Source organism: Talpa occidentalis, unplaced genomic scaffold (genome assembly GCF_014898055.3).
Source record: "Talpa occidentalis isolate TD23 unplaced genomic scaffold, MPIMG_talOcc4v2.1 talOcc4.9, whole genome shotgun sequence".
NCBI classification, from domain to species: domain Eukaryota; kingdom Metazoa; phylum Chordata; class Mammalia; order Eulipotyphla; family Talpidae; genus Talpa; species Talpa occidentalis.
The window spans coordinates 30,185,137-30,210,912 of record NW_023605305.1 but is presented as its reverse complement, the minus strand read 5'-3'; the positions used below and the strand labels follow the sequence as shown (position 1 = coordinate 30,210,912).

The 25,776-nt window shown below is 34.6% G+C and overlaps 1 protein-coding gene across 2 annotated transcripts in view; it reads left to right on the top strand.

Moving 5' to 3' along the window:
- Positions 1–25,776, top strand: part of SPATA6 (spermatogenesis associated 6) — a 98,606-nt gene that overhangs the window by 8,058 nt on the left and 64,772 nt on the right. For both annotated transcript variants that reach the window (XM_037498269.2, XM_037498271.2), the window contains exons 2-6: positions 5,126–5,263; positions 6,527–6,575; positions 17,726–17,767; positions 19,318–19,442; positions 22,195–22,275. In XM_037498269.2, coding sequence (XP_037354166.1) covers positions 5,126–5,263; positions 6,527–6,575; positions 17,726–17,767; positions 19,318–19,442; positions 22,195–22,275 — 435 coding nt within the window. The remainder of the gene's footprint in view (positions 1–5,125; positions 5,264–6,526; positions 6,576–17,725; positions 17,768–19,317; positions 19,443–22,194; positions 22,276–25,776) is intronic.

Sequence of the window (25,776 nt, the reverse complement as noted above, 5' to 3'; positions counted from 1 at the left end):
TAAGGCCCTTGATTTACTTCCAAGTGCTGCTTAGCTGCCATACCAAAAGGGCTGATAATATTGGTTTTAAATTATTTGGTTCTATGTATATTATAATTTTATTGGTTTCTGCATTAGCTTATGAATTATTTAGAAGTTTGCTTTAATTTTAAGATATATAAGATTTATGTTTGTATATACTCTCCTCTAATACATATGTACCTACACAAATAATCCATACCATCTTTTATTGTGGTATTTTAATTTAATTGCATGGGGATATTGAAAGAAATCTGTGCAATATTATTTTTGTTAACATTTCCTTTGTATACTAATACTTATCTAATACTGAATGTTTTCTATTTACATGAAAATAATATATAACTTCAGTACATGTTTTTTACTTCATTTAATTTGGTGTTCTGGCATTATCATAACACTTGAATTTTATTGTATCTTTTTAATACATCAATTTTTTGAGATAGACACGCCAACTTTGTTCTGATTAGTGAATGCATGGTATATCTTTTTCTGTCATTTTACTTTTATCTTGAATCTTTAATTTTTAAAAAGTTGATAAGTAATTTACATCTAAATCTAGCCTTTTAAAGAGTACAATTCAGTAACTTTCAGTGTATTCATAAAGTTGTGCAACATTAACCACTAATTGAAGAAAAATTTTATCACCCCATAAATCCTATACTTATTAGCAGTTACTCCTCCAGCCCCTCATTACCAAAAATCTAATTTCTGGATCTGTTGGTTTGCCTATTCTGAACATTTCTATAAATGGAATCATACAATATGTGGCTTTTTGGTTTTTGCTTCTTTCACATAGCATAATGTTTTCAAGGTTCATCTAAGCTGTAGCATGTACTGTTTCTTTATTCTTTTTATGGTCAAATACTATTTCCTTGTTTGGATATACATTTTGCGTATTCATTTATCAGTTTATGAACATTTCAGTAGTATCTACTTTTTGGCTGTTATGAATAATCCTGCTAGACTCTTGTGCACATTTTTGTGTGGATTTGTATTTTCAGTGCTCTTATGTATATATTTAGGAATGCTGGATCTTATGATAACTCTGTTTAATTTTTCTTAGGAACTGTCAAAATTTTTCTCAGTGACTGAACCATTTTGCATATCCATCAGTAATGTATGAGTATTGGAATTTTTGGCATTTTCTCCAGTGGTGGTTTTTGTCTTTCTTTTTTGATTATAGCCATAGTAGTGGTTGTAAAGAGACATTTTTTTGTGTGTGTTTGATTTATATTCCTTAATAACTAATGATGTTAAACATGTTTCAATGTATTTATTATCTGTTTATCTTCTTTGGAGAGATTTCTGTTTTTTCTTCATGTATTTTGGAACTCTGTTAAATGCATGTATGTTTTATAGTTAGTCTTCTTGAAATAATGTTATGTGTATATATAATATATAGCATTAAATCTATATATATAGCAAAAACTGTCATTTCTTTTTGAAATCCACTTTATATCATAATTGAGATAGACATTATGTAGTGTGTATATTTATAGAGAGAGAACCAATTTTTTATTTAATGTTTATTTGTCTCATGATAGTGTAACCATTATAGCTTCTTTGTTTACTACTTTCCCCATTCTTTTATTATCAGTCCATTTGTGTCTTTGAATCTAAAGTGTGGGTTATATTTTAAAATTCATTCTGCTAAGTGCTGCCTTTTAGTTGTAATGTTTAATCAGTTTGCCTTTAATATAATTACAAATAAGGTAGAATTTATCTTTGCTATTTTGCAATTTATTTTTTCTCTCTCTCGTATCTTTTTTGGTTTTTCTATTCCTGCATTAGCTTCTTTTCTGTTCGCTATTTTCTGGTATACCATTGAATTACCCTTTTCCTCTTACTATATTTGAGTTATTTTCTTAGTGGTTGTCCTTGGGTTCACAATTAACATCTTAATTTAAAATGATCTAGTGTAGATTAACATCAATTTGATTTAAATAGTACTCATTACCTTTGGTTCAATTTCATTCCTTTCACTCTATGTACTCTTCTTTATGATATTATTTTCGTACAAATTTCATCTTTATACATATGAGCCCATAACACAATTTATATTTTTGCTTTGTTCAAATTTATTTTTTTAAGCCAATCTTTGCTTTCAGTTCAGTGTAGGGTTTTCCATGTCATTTCTGAACATGTGCACTGTCCTGTACCTGTGTATAGCCTAAATTGCCAAGAATATATCATAGCTTCTCAAAGACACCCCTTCTCACATTATTTCCCCACCCACATGATTCTCCAACATTGCTTTTAAGAGTTTTGATCATCTATTGTTTGCCCCAGTTGCGATCATCACCTCAGGCATTTATGATGTTAAACAATTGTTGATTGTTTTTGACAAATGCCTTGGAAGATAGGTTATTTGGCTTGAGTAAGCTTTGATTTTCCTCCAACAATGATAAGTCCTGTGAATGGGGATTTCTAGGTCCTATTGTGTCAATAATGATAATTCTTTGAGGACTGGACTTCTGAGTATCTCTAAATCTGTTCTCTTACAGTCACTGTCAGACTGGTGGTTTTCATGGATACAATAATTGTGATGATTGTAGTGGTTTTGGTTTTCAAGGTTATGCAGATCCTACATAATGGAGACTGGGCATAGAGTATATTAAAATGCCATATCTCTGATTTTGCCAAAATCAACTATTTATCTTGAATAAGTGCTCCTCAGATTGTTGTAAGCCTCTAGTTAATTTTCAGTGTTCTAACATGTTGATATGACAATTTTTTGTAGTGTTGTCTTGCTTTTATATCAGGGACTGATTTTTTTTTGGAGAAGTACATACTCCATCATTCTGAAAGTGTTTTCTCTATGTGTATCTTTATTTTGAAAGTCAGGGTTTTTTTTTTGTAGTCAGTATGTTATGTCTTGCTTTGTTTTAATTCAGCCTATTTCTACCTTTTAGTTAGCATGCTTAGAATAGTTACATTCATGTAATTAACCATACGATTGGTTTAAATCAAACCACTTGCTATTTATTTATTTTCTATTTGTCTCATTTGATTTAAGCCCCCCTCCCTTGCTTTCTTTTTGGAAATCTGCTGGGAAATTTCCTTTAATAAATGACAGCATTTGTAGAATTGTGAATGAGAAAAAAATGTCATGCTCTCTTGCATGTATTGGAAAGGGAGTCAGTAGTTTCCAGTGAGCACAATTAGAGTAGTATTATCCAATGGAAATATAATGTAAACCACAAATTTGAGTCAAGAATGTAATTTAAAATTTTCTACTAGTTACATTTAAAAAGTTAAGGCAGATTAAATTAATTTTAGCAGTAAATTTATTTAAGGCAATAATTTCAAAGTATTCTTTCAAACATGTCATTCATGTAAAAAATTTTAATGAGATTTTTATATTTTTTGTCACAAGTCTTCAAAATCTTTTTGAGCAAGTCTTCATATTCTTTGGAACCTTGTATTTTACATTTACTACCCATATTATTTTGGGCTAGCCACATCTTTAGGCAAAGGTGCTTAGCAGCTACCAGATTAGATAACATGGATTTAGAGGAATTTGAAGATAGATTTGATTTTAATGAAGCAGAGTAGTAAATGAAGCTGATGGCCATAGTGAAGTTTGCTGAGGACTTTGATTTTAATAATCAATAGGGAATATATGAGGACAGCAGAACATAGAATAAGAGGTAGGTAGAGTCAGAATAACTGGCATAGTTATGTACAAGTGGACATGCAGTTTTAGTCATTTATTCAATGCAATAGTCTGTGTTTAGCTGGCAGATGATAACAGTTTTCAACCTAACAACATTGTGTTAGTTGAATGAATACTCTGTCAGGCATTGTTCTAAACACTTTGTATTTTATTGACCCATTTACTGTGTGAGTTTAGATAAAGCACCTGTTTTTTTTGCTGGCTCTGGTATTTTCATATGTAAAAATTCAAAACTGCATTAGATAGTCTCTGGGTCCCTTCTTAATTCTGAATGTCTATGGTTTGGGGACATAGTGCTGAGAATAAATTTCTGTCCTTGGGGAATTTATAATCAAACAAAAGTGATGGGATGTATCCACTTAACTAAATTGCATGGAGCTAAAAATTAGGGCCTTAAAAGAACTGCAAAATGATATGAAACTCTAAAATATGTTTACTTGCATCTAGTATTGGGCACATTCATAATAAATATTTGAATCAGATTGAATTGAATAATAGTTGGTAAACAAAAAGAAGTTTTGTGTAGGTAGGAGATGGCTACTGATAAAAACATGGGCAGATTCTAGGAGTAAATAAGGAGAGATGGAATAGAATAGTAAGACATAGTAATCCAGATGATGGAAGAAGGTGAGGCAAGAGAGTGGTATGTGTGTGCAGAGAACTATAAAATTATACACTGATAATACAATCAGTTGTATGATTAGGGGGTGTTGAGTAGTATTACCATGTGGGTAGTTGGATTCAAATCTTGGACAGCCTTTAATATCCTGTTATGGATATGACTGGTCATTGACAATGAATATGGCAGGAACTGGACAGACTGTTATGTACTTTTACCAACCCCACATTTTATGCCTATTCTTTCTGCCAATCATGAGAATAGCTAATTGCAATTTCATATTTAAAAAACTTCTCATTGATTTAGAAATTTACAATTCATTTGCTCTGGAACTTGGTCACACTGTGTTTGATGAGGGTATCTATGGGCTGCTGTCTAGGGTGATAAAGGTCAGATTTGTGCTTTTATCAGGTTTTTTTTTTTTGTCCTCTCATATAGTGTTTTATTTCTGCTGAGTCTTAATACTTTGTGATTAAATGATGCTGAATAAGTTTATGTCAGCATTCTGCATGAAGTGGGAGCCTAAGGCTGACTTTAAAAACTATTAGTGTCTGTCCCAGGAGCCAGAGCATAGCGCTTCAAATGTGGCACAAATAACCAAATGGAAAATCATTGATTTCTCAGAGGGATGGAAGATCTAAGGCATTTTATTTAAATCTGTAAACATTAGACTATCTCTCTTCTTTGTTTTTCTGTGCTTGTTTTTATTAGCTTAATGGACCAATGTTTTTATGTAATGTTTGATAAATTATTTTAGTGGTTCAGGGCATTCATAAAGTAGTTGCATCTTTTGATCTGATTTCTTTTAGGTAACTTGTCCAGGAGTGGTGCTGAAAGACAAGGAGGACATCTATCTTAGCATCTGTGTGTTTGGCCAATACAAAAAGACACAATGTGTCCCAGCCACCTTTCCACTGGTCTTCAACGCCAGAATGGTGTTTGAAAAGGTGAGTTCAAATATCGGGTCAAATATCAAAAACCAGAAAGTAAAGTGGTTCCAAATTAAAATAATACAGAGCACAATTTATTATTGCTGACTTTGTACTTTGATTTAATTCAAAAGATTTGTAACTTAAATTTGAAAACTTAAAAAAAAAATAAATATGCACTGCATTATGCGTTGAATCATTTGCCTCTTTTATTTGTTATGAATTAGTGCATTCCTAAACTGTTGTAGTAGGTTTTATGTAAGATACAGCACCTCAAATTCTCAATAATCATTTTCATAAAAAGAGAAGAGATATGAATAGATAAAAGTAGGTCATATTTTAGTTCTGATTGTCTTGCTGTACTTCTTCCTTTCTTTTCCCCTTCCTAAAATTGATTCTTTTGGGTAAATATTGTCAATTATATTTCTCCCTTTTTTATTTCCTTCTCTGCCTCCCACCCACCCTCTCTTCCTACTTCCCTTCCCTCCTGTTCTCCACAAATAATTATCCATTACCTGATCTGTTCCCTTTACTGTTCTAGGCACTGGATAAACAAGGTAATCATCCCTTGGTACTTCCATTGTAATAGAAGTAGATAATAAGTAAATAAATGAATACTATCATTTTAGACAGCTGTAAGTGTTTGAAGAGACTAAAGGGAGGCTCAGCGAACAAGGAAGGACTGAGAGTTTACAAGTCTATTTTATTTTATTTTTTGTTTCCTATGTCTGATTATAGTATAGCTCATTTTTTTTAAAATATGGACTTTTTTCTTAACAACAATGTTTTTGGACAATATATGATTTCTTCCCTTAGGTGTGGTCATGATAATTCTCCCACCACCAAAGCACCATAGTCCATCACCTGTTTCCTTGTGCTCTTCCCCTCTCCCTTGTGATTTAAAGGGTGTTCAGAGACGGCAGTAACTTTTACACTGAGCCTGAGTTATGAGACTGTGTAAGTTGTAGAGGGAAAAGGCATTATAAGCAGAGGAATAGCCAAGGTAAAGGTGTTTTGTTGGGAATAAGCTCCGTGAGTCGGGGGGACACCAGGAGAAGCCAGTGGGAGCACAGGAACAGTGACTGCGGAGAGTGCATGTGTGTAAAATCTCTGTTGGCCTTTAAAGGAGTCAGAAAGGAGGGGACAGTCTTCAGTATTGTCAGAGGTTTCTTTGCTTGGGAAAAGGAATATTTTGGGGATGAGAGGGCGAAAAACAGTGACCACTTTGCTCATCTTTTCCCTTTGGTTATTCTCCACCCTGCTTCTCTCTGCCTCCTCTAGGTGTTCCCTGAAGCAGTAGACCCTGGAGATGTAGTTGCACAGCTTGAATGTAAGTTTTTAACTTTCAATTTATGATTCTAAGAAACTTTAGAAATTTATTTTTAAATCTTGAGTAAGATAAAAAGGTTCTAATAGTTTTTTTTTAATTTTTGTAAAAGTGTCTAATTTTTTGGTAGCTCTAGCTCTAGTTATCACAGCATCATGTGCTGAAAATACTGTCTTTTCCTTCATTGAATTGCCTTCACACCTTTGTTGAAGACTGATAGAAGAATTAGTGTTTATCTCTGGACTATCTTTTGTCCATCTGCATGCCTATCCTTGTGTGAATATAACTGTCTAAATTCCTGTAGCTTTATAGTGAATTTTGAAATCAGGTTGTTTAAGTCTTTAAACTTTCTTTTTTATATTTCCAGGTTCTTTTCATTCCATATAAATCTTAGAAAGCTTGTCAACTTCTACATAAGAGCTAGCTGGGAATTTGATAAGAAGTGTTGGAATAGTGTTGCTAGAAATCTGTTAAATAGATAAATTTTGGAGAATTGCATTCATAAGTCATCAAGTTTCTCTTTTTATGTCATTGATTTTCATTTTGATGTTTATTATGCCATTCTTCTTCCTAGTTGGTGCAACAGCCCTTCACCACGGTACATTGGATCCCCTCCATCCTTTGTTTGTACCCCCAAATTCCCTCTGGAAATCTCAGTCCTACAGTGAGAATCCAAGGGTATTCTTGGTTATATTTTCTTTCTTTCTTTCTTTCTTTCTTTCTTTCTTTCTTTCTTTCTTTCTTTCTTTCTTTCTTTCTTTCTTTCTTTCTTTCTTTCTTTCTTTCTTTCTTTCTTTCTTCCTTTCTTCCTTCCTTCCTTCCTTCCTTCCTTCCTTCCTTCCTTCCTTCCTTCCTTCCTTCCTTCCTTCCTTCCTTCCTTCCTTCCTTCCTTCCTTCCTTCCTTCCTTCCTTCCTTCCTTCCTTCCTTCCTTCCTTCCCTCCTTCCTTCCTTCCTTCCCTCCTTCCTTCTTTCTTTTTTGTATCCCACATGTGACATCATACAGTATTTGTCTTTCTCCTTCTGACTTATTTTACTAAGTATAATCCCCTCCAGCTCCATTCATGTTATTGCAAATGGCAAGATTTCATTTTCTATCTGCTTTTAAGAATCTCCCTTTAACTTCTGCCATTTTAATTTTAAGGTGTCTGTTTGGGTTTGTTTTTTGGAATCCTCTGAGTTTCCTGTATCTTGATATCTGTTTCCTTCTCCAGGTTGGGAAAGATCTTGGCTATCGTTTCTTCAAATAAGATTTCTCTTCCCTTTTCTCCCTCTCTTCTTCTAAAACTCCTGTCAATGATGATATTGTTCCTCTTGATGTTGTCCCGTAAGTTTCTTCAGTTATCTTCAGTTTTAAAATTCTTTTTATTTTTGCTGATTTTTTGGATGTTTTCCACTACCCTACTTTTCGATTCTCTGCTTCATCTGATCCACTGTTGAACCCCTTTATTGTATTTTTATTTTGACTATTGTGTTTTTTAGCTCTATGATTTCAATTTGGAACATTTGTATATTTTCTCTTTGTTGTAGTACTCATTTTATTCATCCATTGTTGTCCTAATTTCAGTGAGCCTCTATTAAGACTGTTGTTTTGAAGTCTTAGGATTGTTTTCCCCGTTATGTCTTGATCCATTAACCAGGGCACATTTCTCTGTCTCCTCCCTTTGTTTGGTACTTCTACATTTATTTCTATATACTATGCTAAACAGTTTTCCTTCCCAGTCCTCACATAGCTACCTTGTGCTAGAATTAAAGGCATATGCCTGGGGTGGTGGCTTTGTGAGATGCTGGGCTTTGTGTACACACATAAATACACACACAGCATTGGATGAAATTACTTCACCAAGCACACCTTGGTGCTTAGGTGCCAGTATGCGGTGGTGGCCCTAGAACCTGACCTATAGGGTGTGGCCAAGATAGGGAAGAGGAGGTTGGTGCTATAGTGTTAGTGTCCAGGGCACAAACCTCCGTGGGGGCTCTGGCTGTTGGAGGTAAAGGAGGGATCTGAGACTACTGTCAGCTGAGAGGTGATTCCACTGGCAGAGTGTTCCCAGGAACTTCTGGCTTCCACTAACCCCTAAAATACTGTCTATCTCTGATTTCAGCAGGTTCTGCGGGCAGAGCTTTTTTCCCCAGGTGCTTACGTGCCATCACAGCTGGCCTGTGAAGACCAGTTGCAGGCCCATGTTGTATTCTTAGTAGCTGATAGACTACCTAGAAGCACATGTCTTCTTGACTCTTAGCCTAATTCATGGTAGTAAAATTGTAGCAGTTACAGTCTTCACATCTTTCAACCATATTCTTAAGAGTTCTATATTCCAAATTTTCATCAAGTCTTTATATTTATTCTAATCACTGTAGGATGGGGCATGTAATATGCTGCTGATTCAGCTCAGATTTGTTTTACTTTTGGTTCAGGCAGTCCATGTACCAGATATCTAAGAACCACATGGATTTTAAATGGAGGGGCAAAGGAGGGCACCGGGTGCTGTGGAGGAGACAGGTGCCGAATGTCCCTTTCGTGAGCTTCCACAGTGCTGAGCCTTTCAAGTTAAACATAGAGTGATAGTAGAAATGTGGTAGAAACAAGTCCCTTTAAATAAAAGATAAAACTGAGTCCAAATAAGTAACTGACTTTATGCCAGTGAAAGTGGAAAATAGTATTTTATAAATTGTACCAAAAAAATTTCTATTTACTCATTCTAGTATATGACTGGAACTGTGAGTCACGTTTATCATTTCCCATTGTGTAATATACAAAACTAATGTATGCCTGTCTGTCTACAACTCAAATTTTATGCATTGAAATATGTTATCTAAAAACAATTTGAGCATGATTCAAATGCTAAAGGACCTTTCCTTTAACTGGATAGTTTGATAAATGGTCAGATTGTTGAGATAATGTACTTAGAACAGTCCTTGGTACAGAGTAAACACTTAAAATGTCCCTTGATTATTATTATTGATGGTGACATTATTATTACTATTGTTATTATTAGGGAAACTACCAGTTCCATTTCATGCTATATCTGTAATTTTAAGGAAACTCCAGAAGCCCAGAATCACCTAAGACTCTGGGGAAATATATATTTATGATATATAAAGTGATATTAAGTGCCAATGCTATTAGAAGTCCTAATAGGGCAATTTTGCATTCCTAGAGAATGTAGGAAATGGTTTTAATCCTAGAATCTACCAGAATGTAATTAGTTCTGGCTAAAGCTATCCCTTGAGAACCATTTGTAGGCAAGAAAGAGAATGAAAAGTTTTCTAATACATAGACTTCACTATTGGAACTGGATTTTCATTTTTTCTCACTAAAGATTTTACAGATTCCTTTCTACAATCTCTCTTTTCTCTTTCACAGTATATGGCCACAATTATACTGCTTGAAAAACTCTTCTACAGATATATAAAATACGTGTTCCCTCATTTCTTTCTAGTCACTTCTAAAATTTATAAGATGTCTGTTCTTACCAATGTATCTAAAATAGCACCCCTTTTGGTCAATAGCTAAATTGCTATCTACCCAACTATGTTGTGTTACATCTTCTCTACCAGGATATTTTGAAAGTAAAAGGAGTATGCTTTTAATATTTTCACCAAAGACAATGGTTATAAAAGTGTAAAGCCCAGGAAAATGTGGATAGATGAGCTCCTTGGTTTTCTTCTTAACACTGATGTATTACTAATTTTTTCTCTCATTAGAATGACTGTTTCATAACAGCAGAGACTTTTTCTGCTTTGTTCATTGTTCTACCTCTTGTATGTAAGGCAATCTAGGGGCCTCCCTTGTGGCACAGGTGGTTGAGCGCCGCACTGTGAGGCTGTGCACAGCCTCTGCAGCGTGGTTTCGATCCCCGCTGGCCGGCGAGAATCCCACATGGTGAAGCAGACCTCTCCTGTCTCTCCCGCTGCTCCCCTCAGCAGTGTGTTTCGTCAGTGTGCCTGTTCTGTTCCCCACTTTGTCTCTGGTGAATCCTCTCACCCTCCCGCACATCTGGCCTGTACCCTGGTTCTTGTATAAATAAATAAATCTTAAAAAAAAAAGGCAATACCAGGCACATACTATTTATTTTATATCCAGGGACTTAAAGGAAATATCATAAATGTATCACATAAAATAGTAATATTTTATGACTGTTGGAACTAGTCTATGGAGACATACCTGTTGGTAGTGTTATAATCCTCTGATTAGGAAATGTATTTTGGATTTGAAAAATTACAATATAATAACCGTTCTGGTCTCATTCCCTGCAATATTGGATAAAGAGAAAATGTGATCTTTATTTATATTGCAATAGATTACTAGGTGTCCCTTTTGCTTTCTCTTGCCTATAGGGAAAAATACCATTTTCATTAGAGCTCCTGCTTCTCAGCTTCTGGGAATTAGTGCTGACATGGCGTTTGGGGTATTGAAAAATGCTTTCAAGTGAATATTTGAAGGCTGAGAATAAATCCTTCAAAAATCTAGGAATGAGAGTATCCTTGGCCTCAATCCTCAGGAGAACTTGTATGACTCGGATTTATATTTCAAATCCACATGCCAAATAGATTCCAACCAATTCACCTTTGTAGTTAGGGCAAGTAAATAGGCATTTAGAGGAAATTATTGTAGCAATTGTTCTTGCTGGTACTGAGGGTTAATAGCATTCTGGCACTCTCCCTTCAAGTATTTACTGTAGCTTTTGATTTGCTGTATATGTGACTAGGATTTCTGGAGTATTGTAGTACATTTACTTTGTAGCTCACACTGAGAGTACGTATGAAAATGAGAACTTTTACAGACGAAATAGCAAAATTGTCATTATTTACTGATAAGGCTTAAAGTAATGTAAAATGAGGTTGATTATGCTGTATGTTCCAGTGAATGTTTATTAACTTACTGTTCAGTGTCCAGCTCCATTAGTTCTTTATAAAAATTTTGCCTTTAATAATTAAGGTCTTGTTTACTTAATTTTTTGCCAAAATATACATTTTAAATATGAAGGAATAGAAAGTTGTTTATAGAAAGAAATCGTTTTTCATAGGAATTAACCTATGTTTTTATGATAAAATAGATATTAAACAAACCCAAGTCTTGACTTCTCAGCTATTTCTTTACAACTGGAGAGTTTCAGTAGCAATGTTGACCTGTATTGTTTGTTACTTCATTTTGCATGGCTGTTCTTGATTGAGTTGATGGTTGATTCAGAAGGTATACAATATGTTGACATAAATTTTACATTTGTTTTTGCTTTAAGTCCTTTGTTTTTGAATTTTATATTTCCTCTGATCTTTGGTATTTTGGAGACCACTGATACTTTTAGCAAACTTAGTGGAATTAAAAACAAATTGTATTTGAACATGTTTTGTTAACAAATTCATTTATTTGTCTTTAATGCAAATTATTGACAGTATTAGTACCTGGAAATACTGTACACCAATGTAATATATTGATGGATATTTTATTGGCTATATTCTGCTTATGTTTGGTCCCTTCCAGAATGACTTTGGTTAGGGCAGGGCCCTTTCCTTTTTACTTAGATTCCTTATAAAAGGGATGCTTCCTTTCTTGACTTTATTTTTAGCTTTTCACTTTTCTTCATGAAATGATTATTTTGCATTTCATAATACTTTTATTATTCTGTAAGACTTGCTCTCAGGCTATATACATATATACATATATACACGCATATATGCATACATGTGTATAGCTACATATAGACATGCATTCATATTTGCAAATATTGGAGTTTTGTCTTTTTAATTTGTTTCTAACTTATATTGAAACTTTTAATCAGTTTAGAATTGTTTTTATATCAGAGTTAAATATAGTCTACAAAGCTTATTACAAAAACAATAATCCTGTAATTTCCTCTTCCCCGCATTTCCCATTCCCATTGGGACTACTTTTCATTTAAAAAAAAAAAAAGTTTTTCTTTGTACTCACCTCCAAATCTCTAACATTCTTATTTTGTACTTAAAACATATTCAGTTTTCAATTTTAGACATTTTCTTTCCTTCCCGGTGGGAAATAAAGATTTTAAATATTTTTTGTATAGTTCCTGCTTACCTCAACACAAATACATTTTTTCTTTCTCCTCTTAATACAACTCTGTAAAAATTTATAGCTGAATCATGTGAGATACACACACACGTGCACACTATAGTTACCTGTCCTGCAACACTTTTATTTTTGCTTGAATTTATAATTATTTTCTCTCTTTTGCTTAGTTGTATAATGTATTTTAAGTTGTTTTTTGTTTGTTTGTTTTTGCTTAATACTAATTTTCCTTGAGGTATGTAAATCATTTTTTCAATTTTTGGTGTACTTTCACTTATAAATTATTGGTTTTTGTCTAAAGTGTTTTTTATTTCTCTTAAAGCCTAGTAATTTCACTATACTCTATCCTGAAGTTGTATTTTATGACTTGGTATTTGTAAATGCAACTTGTTCCTTTTACTTGTAGTTTCTAATTTTTATTCATTTTGGCAAAACCTTCTGAGTTTATTCTTTATGGAGATTGTCTTAGATATTCTTCATACAATAAACTTTCTGAAGTGCATTAATTTTAATCCCAAGTGTATATTTTCAATGATTATTCACACTTGTATATATCCTTTATATCCTTAACAATCACTCATTAAGATATAGATCATTTCCGGTATTTGAAAGGTTTCTTGTGCCTCTACTAGTCAGTATTCCCCTCAAGATAATTACTATTTTGATTTTTATCAGTAGTTTATCTATTCTTGGACTTCAAAGATATTAAACCATACATTATGCATTACTCTGAATATAGCTCCCCCCTCACTCTCCCTTATTTCCAGTTCATCCTTATTTCTATCTTCTTGTCTGTTAGGGACACAATCCAAAGTGTGGAGAACTTAAAGGCCTCCCCTTCTTGACAGACTTTATGGTCATCATGTTTTGCTTTATGTCTGTGTGACTCAAAATCTTAGTTTATCAGCGGTTTTCAGTCTCATCTGCCTTTTCTAGAATTAGCAGTTACCTTTAGGGAGAAAAAAAAGTCTGGCTCATCTTCCTGGCTTTTCTTCTCTCATATCTTAGCCCAGTAATTCTTTACTGCCTATTAACCTCTCTGTCACATCAAACAGATGGGAAAAAATTAATTTGATTAGATATTCTTAGTCTTCTTAATAGGATGTTTGATCTGTTTTTTATATGTTGCTATTATCAAAAGCAGAAATCTCCCCATTAATATCACCCTGTCTCACTGAATTCCTCCAGCCCTCTTGCACCCCATGTTCTCTGTTTCATTATTCTAAATTTTCTATTATTCGGTTGATATCACATAATGATTACATTTTTCTATAATTCAGTTTATTTGATAGACACAATCATATTCTTACATGTTCTTTTTTTCATTTTAATTATATATTAATATTACTTCGCTTTATTTTTAGAACAATAATGGTTCTCAGCAAATGAGTGAAAAGTTGGGAATGTTCTCATATATCCCATGCTCCCACATACACACACATCAATATCTTTCATTCAATATTCCACATCTGAGTAGTGTATTTGTTACAATCAATGAATCCACATTAACACATTATCAACTAAATTCTAGTTTACTTTAGAGTTCTCTCTTGGTGCTGTATATTCTGTGAGTTCTGACAGCTGTAGAATGTCTTTCACCCACCATTGTAATCTCACACAGAATAATTGCACTACCATAAAAATCCTCTTTCCACCTTTTATTTCCACATCCTTCATAGTCATGTGATGTCATCTGAAAAGAGTCATAACCTTTTTCAGGATATCATACAGTAGGAATCATGCAGCATAAAGTCTTCTCAGATCAGCTTCTTTTACTTAGTCATTTACATTTGAGGTATCTCAAGGTCTTTGCATGGCTTGATAACTCATTTCTTTTTTTTTTTTTTAAAGATTTATTTATTTATTTATATAATCACTGGGCACAGTCAGAAGTGTGGGAGGGTGAGAGAATTCACCAGAGCCAGAGCGGGGAGCAGAGCAGGCAGAAGGACCGAAGCACACTGCTGAGGGGAGCAGCGGGCGGCAGGAGAGGTCTGCGCGCCATGTGGGACCCTCCTCCGGTGGCCGGGGAGCAGCCGGGGATCGAACTGGTGCTGCAGATGCTGCGGGCAGCTTCGCAACCCAGCGCTCAACCACTGCGCCACCGGGGAGGCCCGATAACTCATTTCTTTATAGCTCTGAATAACATTCCCCTGTATTGATGTATCGTAGTTTATATATCCACTCGCCTATCAAAAGATAGCTTGGTTGTTTCCTAGTTTTAACAATTATTGATAGAACTAATGCACATGTGCAGTTTTTTTGTGACATGATTTTTTAGCTTCTTTGGATAAATACTATGAAGAGAGATCACTGATATGACAAGAGTTTATTTAGTTTTGTAGGTAACTGCCAGATTGGCTAAATCATTTCATTACATGTTCCTTTTTTCTAGATGAACTTAGAATCATTTCTTAAGGTCTAAGATAAGTTTCTTTGGGTTTTAATTTAATTATATTTTGGGATAATTGGCATTTTTACATTATTCATTCTTCCTATATAGATATGTGACATATATTGATTTATTTTATCTTATGCTTTCTTTCAATCTAAGGTTTTGGGGTGTATGTGTGTGTATACTTTTCATCTATTCCTTATATTTATTTATAACTATTATATGTCTTACAGCTTTTGGGAATAAGGACCCTTTCCTTTTCTTTTATTATGGTTGATATACAAGATAGTGATGGAAAATGCATTTATCTTGAATCCAGTCATTATACTGAATTTTCATATTGAATCCAGTAACTTTTTGTTCTATTCCAAATATTTATTTGTAATTTTTTTATTTAGAAAAATGTTATTTATCTGTATGGCACTAGGGCATGATGTCCATAATACTACTGCTTCTTGAAATTTATTGGTGTTTTCACTAAGCATCTAGGATAGGGATCAAATATAAATATGACTTGGCTATTTAAAAAAGTGGATTGTCCCATCTCTTTTCAAGTCCATGATATCCAATATTTGTTTACTTGTTTCATAACTTATGAACAGTTATGCTCAGTTTCTCAACTTCTTAGCAACCTCTATCAGAATTGTCAGATACCCTAAAGGAAAAGTAGTCTCAAAATGCTAGGCTCATTTCTCTGTGTTTCCTTCATACTAATATTCAGACTTGTAATTTTTTTTTAATCACCTTGTCAGGTCTTGCATGCATTTAAGCAAGTTTTTTATAAGTTAATTTTACCAGGAAGTTTTTTTTTTTTTTGGAACTCATTTTACCCTGCTATGTTCTATTAGAGTCTTTGTATATCCTGTTCCTTTTGGTTGGAAAACTACTTTGCCAGCCCCCAACTCCCAGTTTACACCTATTTATGCTATTGACCATATCCTAAATAGTGCTTCCTTAGCAGTCTCTGATTCCCTGACTCGATTAGGTCCTGTTATTATACTCTTATAGTACTGTTACAGGGCAGGAAGAGGTGTACCCCAGATCCCCCCCAAACCTGCCTGCTCTAAATGGGTTCTGCCATCCGCCGCATCAACAGAAAACATATGAGACTTTAATGGGAAGGAACTTTAATACAATTAGGAAACAATACAGGAAAGGCAAAGAATATAGTTTCTAAATCAAGCACCCAAAATTACCCATCCGCTCGTAGGTAAAACTCCATCCAAATGGGATTGGCCCAGAGCAAGGCCCCAAAGCCTGCCACAAGTCCAAAGCATCTTCCAGTGGGGACCCACAGAAAAGGGTCAGAAACAACCAGACAAGCCCAGAAGGAAAAGAGAAAAATCAACATCAAGATAAAAGCTGCCATTGTCACCTCCCCACGGGTCTCACCCACATCTGTGTCACCCAGTCCACGACCAAAAGACAAGCTCAGTTTCTTCACGTGTCTCTAGGCTCCATGTGCCTCCTCCACATCTCCTTCTGGCTCCATCCTGCTTCCTTCCTCAGTCTCCTCTGCAGCTTCTTTCCTCTCTGCTCAGCTCCACCCTCCATTTGTGTGGGGCAGGGAACCTGGAACCTCCCCCTTTCCTGGGGACTACCCTGTTACAGTACTACCTATAATGCCTTCATGGTCTCTGTAGTTTGTAATTATATTTTGTTGCTGTGTTTACTTCATATTATGTTTTTCTTCTCAATGCATAGAAGGATCTTAAACAAAATGGCCTCAGCTGGTTTTTTTTTTTCCTTATTATATCCTGGCTATGATTTCTTCAGATATTAAATATATTATAGGTATTGGTATTTACCCAAATGAGCTGAAAACTTATGTCCACACAAAACCCTGTTTATGGATGTTGATGGCAGTTTAATTCAGAATTACCAAAACTTGGAAGCAACCAAGTTATCTTTTAGTAGGTACATAAAATGTGGCATATCCAGGCAATGGAGTACTATTTAAAAAAAAAAAAAACAAACAACCTAGCCCATGAAAACACTTGGAAGGACCTGAAATGCATATTAGTAAGTAAAATAAACTAATCTGAAAAGGCTACAAATATAAGATTCCAACTATGTGACACTCTGGAAAAGTCAGAACTATGGATACATAAAAGATCAGTGATTGCCAGGTAATTGGGGAATGGAGGGGGGAAAGAGGTGAATAGGCAGAGCACAGAGAATTTTTAGGGCAGTGAAATATAATGTATAATATTATAATGGTGGATAATATTTTTATACATTTGGCCAAGTCCACATAATAATTATCATCAAGACTTAACCATGAAGTAAACTATGGACTTCAAATGATTATGTATCAGTATAGGTTCATCTTTGGTAAAAATGCACCATTCCTGTAAATGATGTGACAATAGGAGAGGCTATGCATGTGGGGTGGGGAGATGGGAGGGTAGGGAATAATGGGAAATTTCTGTATCTCCCTCTCAATTTTGTTGAAAATCTAAAACTTTTCTAAAAAAAGTAAATCTTAAAAAATCAAGAAAAAACCAGAGAGATTAAAGGGTTAATATCTGCTATAGATTAGTAAAGCCATAAGAGATGTACTAACCAAAATATACACATAAACAGTGTATGAAAATATAAACTGATAGTAGTTTACCCAGCAATTACTTTTAGGCATTTAGATACTTATATGGTAAAGTAATTTATATTTGCTTACAATTAACTAATTTAAGGATTTTTTTTTAAACTTTCAGATGATACAGCATTGTTTGAGTTGATTCAACTAGTTCCACCAGGTACTGTATAATCTTTTAATAAGGTAATTGACATACGAACCCCCTTCAATGAGGCCCTTTTAAAAAAGTCTTGTCTTTTTCCCTTCTCCCCAAATTAAGAACAATGGTGAGTTTCTAGTATTGGTTCACTATGTATATAAAATTGTTAGGGGGAAAAGGATGTCCTAAAGCTAATTCTATACAGGTTTTGTGGACTCCACCCCCACCCCAGGCCAAAGCCTAAGATACTGGGAACTCCAAATCCCATCACCACCAAAGGGAAGGTGGCTGGGACCTGAGGGTGGGGTTAAGCAGCCAGGTTGGTAGGTTGGTATAACGCCAGACATGTGGGCTTTGGAGGGGTCCCCCATTTTGGCTCTCTGCCAGCTCGCAGCATCCAGCCAGCTCGGAGAGTGTTTTTTGGGTTTCCAGGTTGTCGGATCGGGTAGGACGCATTAAAGACTTTATTTCCCTGTTTTCTCCCTGAGTTGTACATTTTCCTTATTTCCTTTTCCCTTGTAAATAAACCTTTTATTAACCTTTTGTGTATGCCTGTAGTGGAGTATTAAGTTCCTTTTAAGCGCGTAGGCGAGGACCCACAGCCAGGCAACCCGTTCAATATCGGAGCTGCCCTATAACAAAAATATCAATAAAACAAAATAATATATACAGAAAAGATGGACATAAATGATATTTGAGCACGTTGTTTTACAATTGAATAAATAATTGAAATCAAAACCAAGTGGACAATAAGGTGATATCTTGCTAGCATATTTTGTGACATTGATAAAGATTGCCTTTTTTACGTCCTTGTGATTTTTCTAAAACTATGTGCTTTTGTTGGTAGTTGTCTTTGTTTTGTGTGCTGCCTCTATTGGGCATGGGGGTGGGGCGAATAAAGCCTTACCCATCAGCAACATCATAAATCCCCAGGATAGGGAGAGTTAAGATATGGAGGATAGTTTAATTTCTGTTATTGATTTCTACGGTGATAGAAGACATCTATTTTAATCAGGCCCTTACTTTATGTGAAAAACAGAGCTATATTTTATGGAAAACTAGTCATCTGAAAGCATTTTAATATTATACCTATATATTAATTCCAGTAACCACAAATTCTAGAAATGTCTATATATTTTTTGCAACATGTAGCCTAATATCTTATAATGGCAGATGAAAAAGAATAGAAGATAGAAAAAAATTGTAAGATGATAATTAAGGTTTAGATGTGTAACGTCACACCTTGATATGTTATTAAAAGGACAGGTTTTTTTTCTAGAGACTCACAGATAGTCACTAAATTGACATAAATATCCCTTTTATATTTTTTTTTTATTTTTTTATCCCTTTTATAAAAGGGGATGGAATTTGTAATATATATTACATTTTTGAATAAGGAAACATGCTAATCCATTTAATATAATTTTCCTTTTATAGAAATAAAAAAAACAAAACATGGCCCCGAAGCAGGTATTTCAGTAAGGCATCAAGCATAACTGTAGTCTACTTGATGATTTTGTTTCCAAATAGAATATTTTGTTTTAATTTGAATCAGGCTATCTTTCTTGTAGTGGGTGAAACACTGTCTACATATGATGAAAATACACGAGATTTCATGTTCCCGGGTCCAAACCAAATTTCTGGACACCATGATTCAAACCGCCAGGTTACCATGAGGAGGATTTCTGGCCTTCGAGTAAGTGCTTTCTGTTTTCTGAACCAATCTGTCATGCAGGATAATTGCCAGAAACCACCACATAGCTCTCAGTACCTGAAATAAGAACAACTAATTCAATGTTTAATTTGGTTTAAAACTGAAGTGTTGTATGAAGTTCTGATGTTAAACTTATTGAAATCTAAAGGAAATAATTAAACAAAACCCCTGTATCTGCCATCTCAAATCAGCAAGTGTCATTTTGCCTTACATTCTTCATATTTCTCTCCCTCCTCCCCCAGTCTGTTTCTCTCAAAAGAATGGCCCAGATGCCAACATCCTGTATTTCAAGCTGAAGTTGTAAAAGGATGATACTTTTATTTTGTAGAGCATGAGTTTTGTTTGCATGTGAAAGGAACAGAAGTAGTTTGTTGTCAGAGGGTAGACTCTGCTGCTTTTAAAACATGTCCCCAAATTTTTTAATGCTCCTTTGCCTAAAATGTATCCTAACTCCTCCATCTTTCAGTGTGGCCTGTACTTAGTGACTAATAAATAGAATGTGGTGGTAGTGACAGTATTAGATTTCCAAGACTGCTTCATCAAACGGATGTGGCTTTCCCCCTGCTTGTCTCGCTCTTGGATCACTCTCTTTGGGAAAAATGGCTGCTATGTCATGAAGATACTCATGCAGCTCTGTGGAGAGGCCATGGATGAGAGCTGAGTCTTCTGGCTAAAAGCTAGAAAATAACAGATGGCTCTAAGACCACAACTGTATGCATAAGCCTTTTCAGTAAGATCATTGATAGGCCTGGTTGAGCCTTCAGATGTCTGCAGCCCAAACGACATCTTGACTGCAATCTCATGCAAGGTTTCAATCTAGAACTCCCAGTTCATCCTCTGCCAGATTCCTGACCTACGGAAACTAGGTGAAATAATAAATGTTTACTGAGCTTTGAACAATAGATTACTAAGTATACTGAACAGCATTAATAAAAGATATGTTTGCAGAAAAAAATAATCATTCAGTTCATTCTTAGACAAATAAGATTTACTTTTTCTGTTTTGTGTGACGTCTGAAACTTGAAAGGTCAAAGGTTGTTCATAGGGGACAAATGTCACACTTCCACTGTATTAGACTGAACCTGCACTACATACAAACAATACATACAAACAATACAAACATCTTCTAATGTTTTGGTGGATTAATAATTTATCTGCTTCCAAATATTTTCTGAAGTCTTTGTTTCTGTTCCTTTGTATTTGACCATTTGCCTTCATTTAACTCAAAACTGTGTTCAAGCTGATCATTGAAATATGTTGCAAGAAATAGAAGCCAGATCCATTCATAGATCTGAATATAAGCTAGATCATGGGGAATGTGTTAAGAATTGTTACAGACTTATTTCCTGTTTTCATGAACTGCATACCTGGGAGCTGTGATTTTTTTTTTTATTTTGTTTTGTTTTTTTGTTTGTTTGTTTGTTTAGCATGAGGAGACTATCCAAAGGATTTATTGTAGTTACAATATAATATTGTGACTGATAAGAAATATACTTTTGGTCATTCAGATGACAAAACTATTTTTTTCTACTAGGTATTCAGTCATGATTCCTGGATCATAGTTCCCAAAGCCCTTGGAACTTCTTGAGCAATAGCTCAAAGCAGTGGGAGCCTCTTTTGTTACAGTATTTAATCTCCTGTCCTTAGTTCCTGAAATCACTTGGGAGACATAAAGCCCCTTTCTACCACAATTTGGTTTATGTTAATGAGGTGATTTTTGGACTGCACCTAGGAATGGGGGCTGGTTGTCAGGGGAACCAAACAAGAATAGAAGGTTGGAACTTTCAGCCCTATTCCCTGATTTCTGCAGTTGAATCAGTCACCAGCAACCGATGATTTAATCATTCACATCTATATCCTGAAGCCTCCATAAAAACCCAAAGGACTGGGTTTGGAGAGCTTCCTGCTTGGTGAACCCATGGAAATTTGGGGAGAGAGGCACAAATTTGGAGAGGGCAGGGATCTCTGTGCTCTTCCCCCATGCCTTGCCCTATGCATCTTTTCTTTCTGACTATTCCTGATTTATATTTTTATAATTATCTGATGATTAGTAAGTAAAATGCTTCCCTGAGTTCTGCAAGCTAACCTAGCAAATTAATCCAACCTAAGGAGAAGATTGTCTCTACAAACAAACAACCTGTTGCCAAACAACCAACCTGTTGCCACTTGGGACTTCTGACTGCATCTGAAGTTGGGGAAGGGTAGATTTATAGGAATGGTTCCTGAAGGGCAGGATCTGATACTATCTCCAGGCAGGCAGACTGAGTTGAAATCTACAACTCAGTATCCCAGGTGCTAGCCAGAGCTTTGCTTTGTGGTGTGGGGAAAGCTCCCTCCCATGTTGAAATTAAGGTCAGAGACATTTTGATATTTAAATGTGCCTGAATTCTAAAAGTATAAATAACTGAAATCCATTAAGAACTTTTATGTATTTATGACTTGAATATTATATCTTAGTTTAAAAATACTGTAGTAATTTGACAGGAAAATACTTGAAAATGAAAAAATATTAATTATTCCATAAAATAATATAGTCACTAGCATATGAATCATCTGAAGTTGTTCTTAACTTTTTGCATTACTATGCTGTCTTATCTTTACTAGGAAATTCAAACTAACAAATGAATCAGTTGAGGCTTGACTACTGTCTGTTACCTTGGGTCATATTTTCACTATTAATAATTATATATATTTTTTAATTAAAGCATCTGATAATTTTCTTTTTCCCCCTCAGGGAATTGCTCCAAAGCTGGAATTTTCTACAACCTCAGTGATTACTGAATGTCTGATAAGTTCAAGGAAATGCCGCACTCAGGTCAAAATCTTTTATTTAAAGTATTTGATGGTTTAATTTATTTCTTCATAGTTATGAATATCAGGCAATCATTATTCTTTTATTTTGGCTGCACCTCTTTTCCCTTTCAATCTTTAGTTTAACTAAAACATCATCATAGACGTGAGAATCTTGGTCCACCTGATAGATGGTGCTGTGATTTTTTTTTTTTAACTTCATTTTTTTTTATCTTTCTTCTTTTAATGCAAAACTGCCAGAAAGATGTTGGGATTAAGAAATCCTACAGAAAATTAGACTGGAGATTTCTATAAATCTTTATAGAAGTTATAGGTTGCTACTAAAGTTTCAAAAGATACTCTTTCTGCAAATGTGACCAAAGGTTCTCAATCTAGGATACTGGTGTGTAGTAGGTGTGGTTTCTTTGTGTCTCTTAATTCCTTAAATTACTTTTGCTCATCTTGTTGGCCATACTGTTACTATCAGAACAAAAGAAGCTTAGGCACTCCAGTCTAAGTACAATTTGTATTTGTAAAAACTGCCTGTGGTAAACTGAACTCATTGAATCACCAGGTGTCCCTGCTGCCTTCTCTGCAGGTTAGCTAGTAACCTGTAGGCATCACTTGCATTATGACCAGGTAACAATGACCAGCCTGTGATGAAGAGCCAGTAAATATCCCAGAGGGCCAATGCAGAGCAGGCCTGGACCTATCATGGAAAGAGTGAGGTGCTAATTTACTGCATTAATTCGGTTTAGAGCACATTTGCTGACGATGGTAACTGTGACCCAAGGTAATAAAGATAAACAAAATTATCAAGGGGATCACTTTTATTTTATTTTTATTTTCTATGCCAGAGTTTGGCTGTAATTATTTATTTTCTAAATGCAAGCTGCAGCATAACTGTTAGAATATTAACAATATATGTTTGCCAAAAGCACAGCCTTGTTACAGGCTGGTTTTTGAGATAAGCACTGTGCATATTTGTAAATTGTTAAAAATGCTCTATTGGAGCACAAAGTTTTTTTCTCCACAGTGAGTATGCCCTTCTAGTGTATGGGTAGAAAAGTTTTTTTTTTTTTTTTTTTTTGCCTGAAGTATAGAGATACACAAAAAAGTGTGCATATTCTCAGTGTACAGCTTGGTGGGAGAGCCCTTCCCAGATGTGAAACTGTCACCGCATTCATTTCGCTGGACTTAGGGACTAACACTTCCTGTGTACAGTTTTGGCAAAACTCTTCATTTCTGTTTTTGACTTTCTATTTCATTGTTTTTCATTTGTTTTTATTGAACAGAGATGTGGAACAGGCTTTGGTAGTCAAACAGCGTTTAAGAATATGATTTAGAGTCAAACAGACCTGGGTTCAAGTTCTACATTGAGAACATATGCCACACGCCTGACACATGACATATAATTAGGAAATCCAGTTGGCTGTTACTCGGTCATTATTATTTTTTAATTAAAATAACTAGGAGAGATATAGAAACCAATAGTTGCAATGTGTAGCATTATTGGGTAGTCACATAGAGATACTGAATCTGAATGCTAACAGCCAGAATTTTAATCTTATTTGATTTTATTTGAGATGTGATAAATCAATTCACTTTGTTTCCAAGTGATTAGCTATAATTAAAAATTTAATGGCTATAAGGTAGCATTTTCAGTTTCAAATGTAAGAATAAGATAATCACTTTTTAAGGGATAAGTAAGTGAGATTAACTGTAAAATTACTGAAGTTTAGAAATGCTTGTGATGATCCTTATTCCTTTTGGCACATTACTTTCAAATTGGATGTTTTGTCAACTATTGAACAGACTGAAAAGATAAAGTGAATTTTAAGTGAATGTCTGGGAAAAAGCCATTTTTCTTATTCCTTTTACCTACTGCAATGTAGAACTTATTAAATAATTAAAAACTGATAGTAGCTTTGTTGATATAAATTTATTAATCTGCTATAAGTGGTCACTTTTGAGGTGAAACAAGCTTTAAAAATGGCATTATGGTTTAAAACAGAATGTTTTGCATAGATGTGTAAGTTGGCTGAGTGATTGTTTTGCTCTGGACTGGCTGGGGTAGGACCGAATGACCCCAGATGGCCCCACTCAGTGTCTGGCAGTTGGCCAGAGTTTTGGTAATTGATGATTTCAGGGGGCATAGTGGCCACAAGACTCATGATCTAGCAGGTTAATTTCCACTCATTCACATGGTAGCAGGGACGTTTTCAAGAATAAGGGAGGTAAGAACTGTTAAGTCTCTCCTCTTGTCATGTGCTCCTGTCTTGTCAGTCAACAGTGGAAGTCATTTGTGAATAGCATAAAAAGAATCATTTAAAATTTTGTTGGGCAAAATATGACATACTGTGGATTGAGTAGAGTTAGATGGCATGTAGCTATAGTAGCTACAGCACAGTCTATAACTTCCTTTGGTAGTGTTCAGTATTCCAAACTAATGAAGTCAGGAGATGAGATTTATTTCTTTAGATTTGGTATCAACAGAAGTGGGTATGAAGAAACTTTACAGCATTGCTGCAAATGGATGTTTATGGGTTCTTCTGGGTCTGGAAGTAAGAGGTGTTAAAAATTTATAAAGATCTGGAGAAAAGAGATCTAAGCACAGCAGAGGTGAGAAAGGCAAGTAACAGATTCAGTCAGAATGAAAGATATAGGTTGAAGAAAAGATGTTTTGGTAAGCAAGAGATTTTCAAATTTTGAGGTGCAGTGAACCTGCATAATGATGAAATCTAAGTTAAAGTAGGAAAAGATAATTAAATTTGAGAAAATAGAAAGTCTGAGTCCAAGGTCAAGGAAAGATTTCCTTGAACATTTTATTAAACCTCAAAGGCTCTTTCATGTGCTAACATTCCTCCTCTGTGAACCAGTGTGATGTCATAAAGATAGATTAAATTGGACAAAGAAAAATTCTAAATATTTGAAGTCATTGTACAAGATGAGAAAAGATCCAGGAGTATATCAAGAGCTGTAAAGGAAAGAAAGATTATGAAATAATTAAATGTTACTACTCTGTCAGACAGAGTCTTAATTTTCTAATTTTCTGTTTATCTACTTTAAAGAAATATTTGCCTCTTCTTTCTGTTTCACGTTTGTGTTTTAATCACTTGAAATTAGTACCCTTGGGATGTGGAGATGAGGCTAAGAATGTAGAGAGGGAGATAGGATTGGTGGTTTTGTTAAAAGGTTAAAATTAGAAAAACATTCAAGGATTCTTAATGGTTTATATTTTCTAATATTAGCAATTTTATAATTCTAGATAAGATGTGAAGTGATACTAATATTTACTTGTAATCCAAATTCTAAGGCAATTATAAGGCAGTCTATTTAAGTAAAATGTTAGCAATACCAAAAAAATTAGATATGTCAATTTTTTAAAGATTTTAGACAGCTAAATAGTTTCATTACGAAGAGTACTGAGTCGTTAAGGCTTATAATGTCTTTTATAAATTTTTATTTCATGAAAGTATGGAACAAAAATTAGGATGTTATAACTTTGCATTATTGAGTTGGCAAA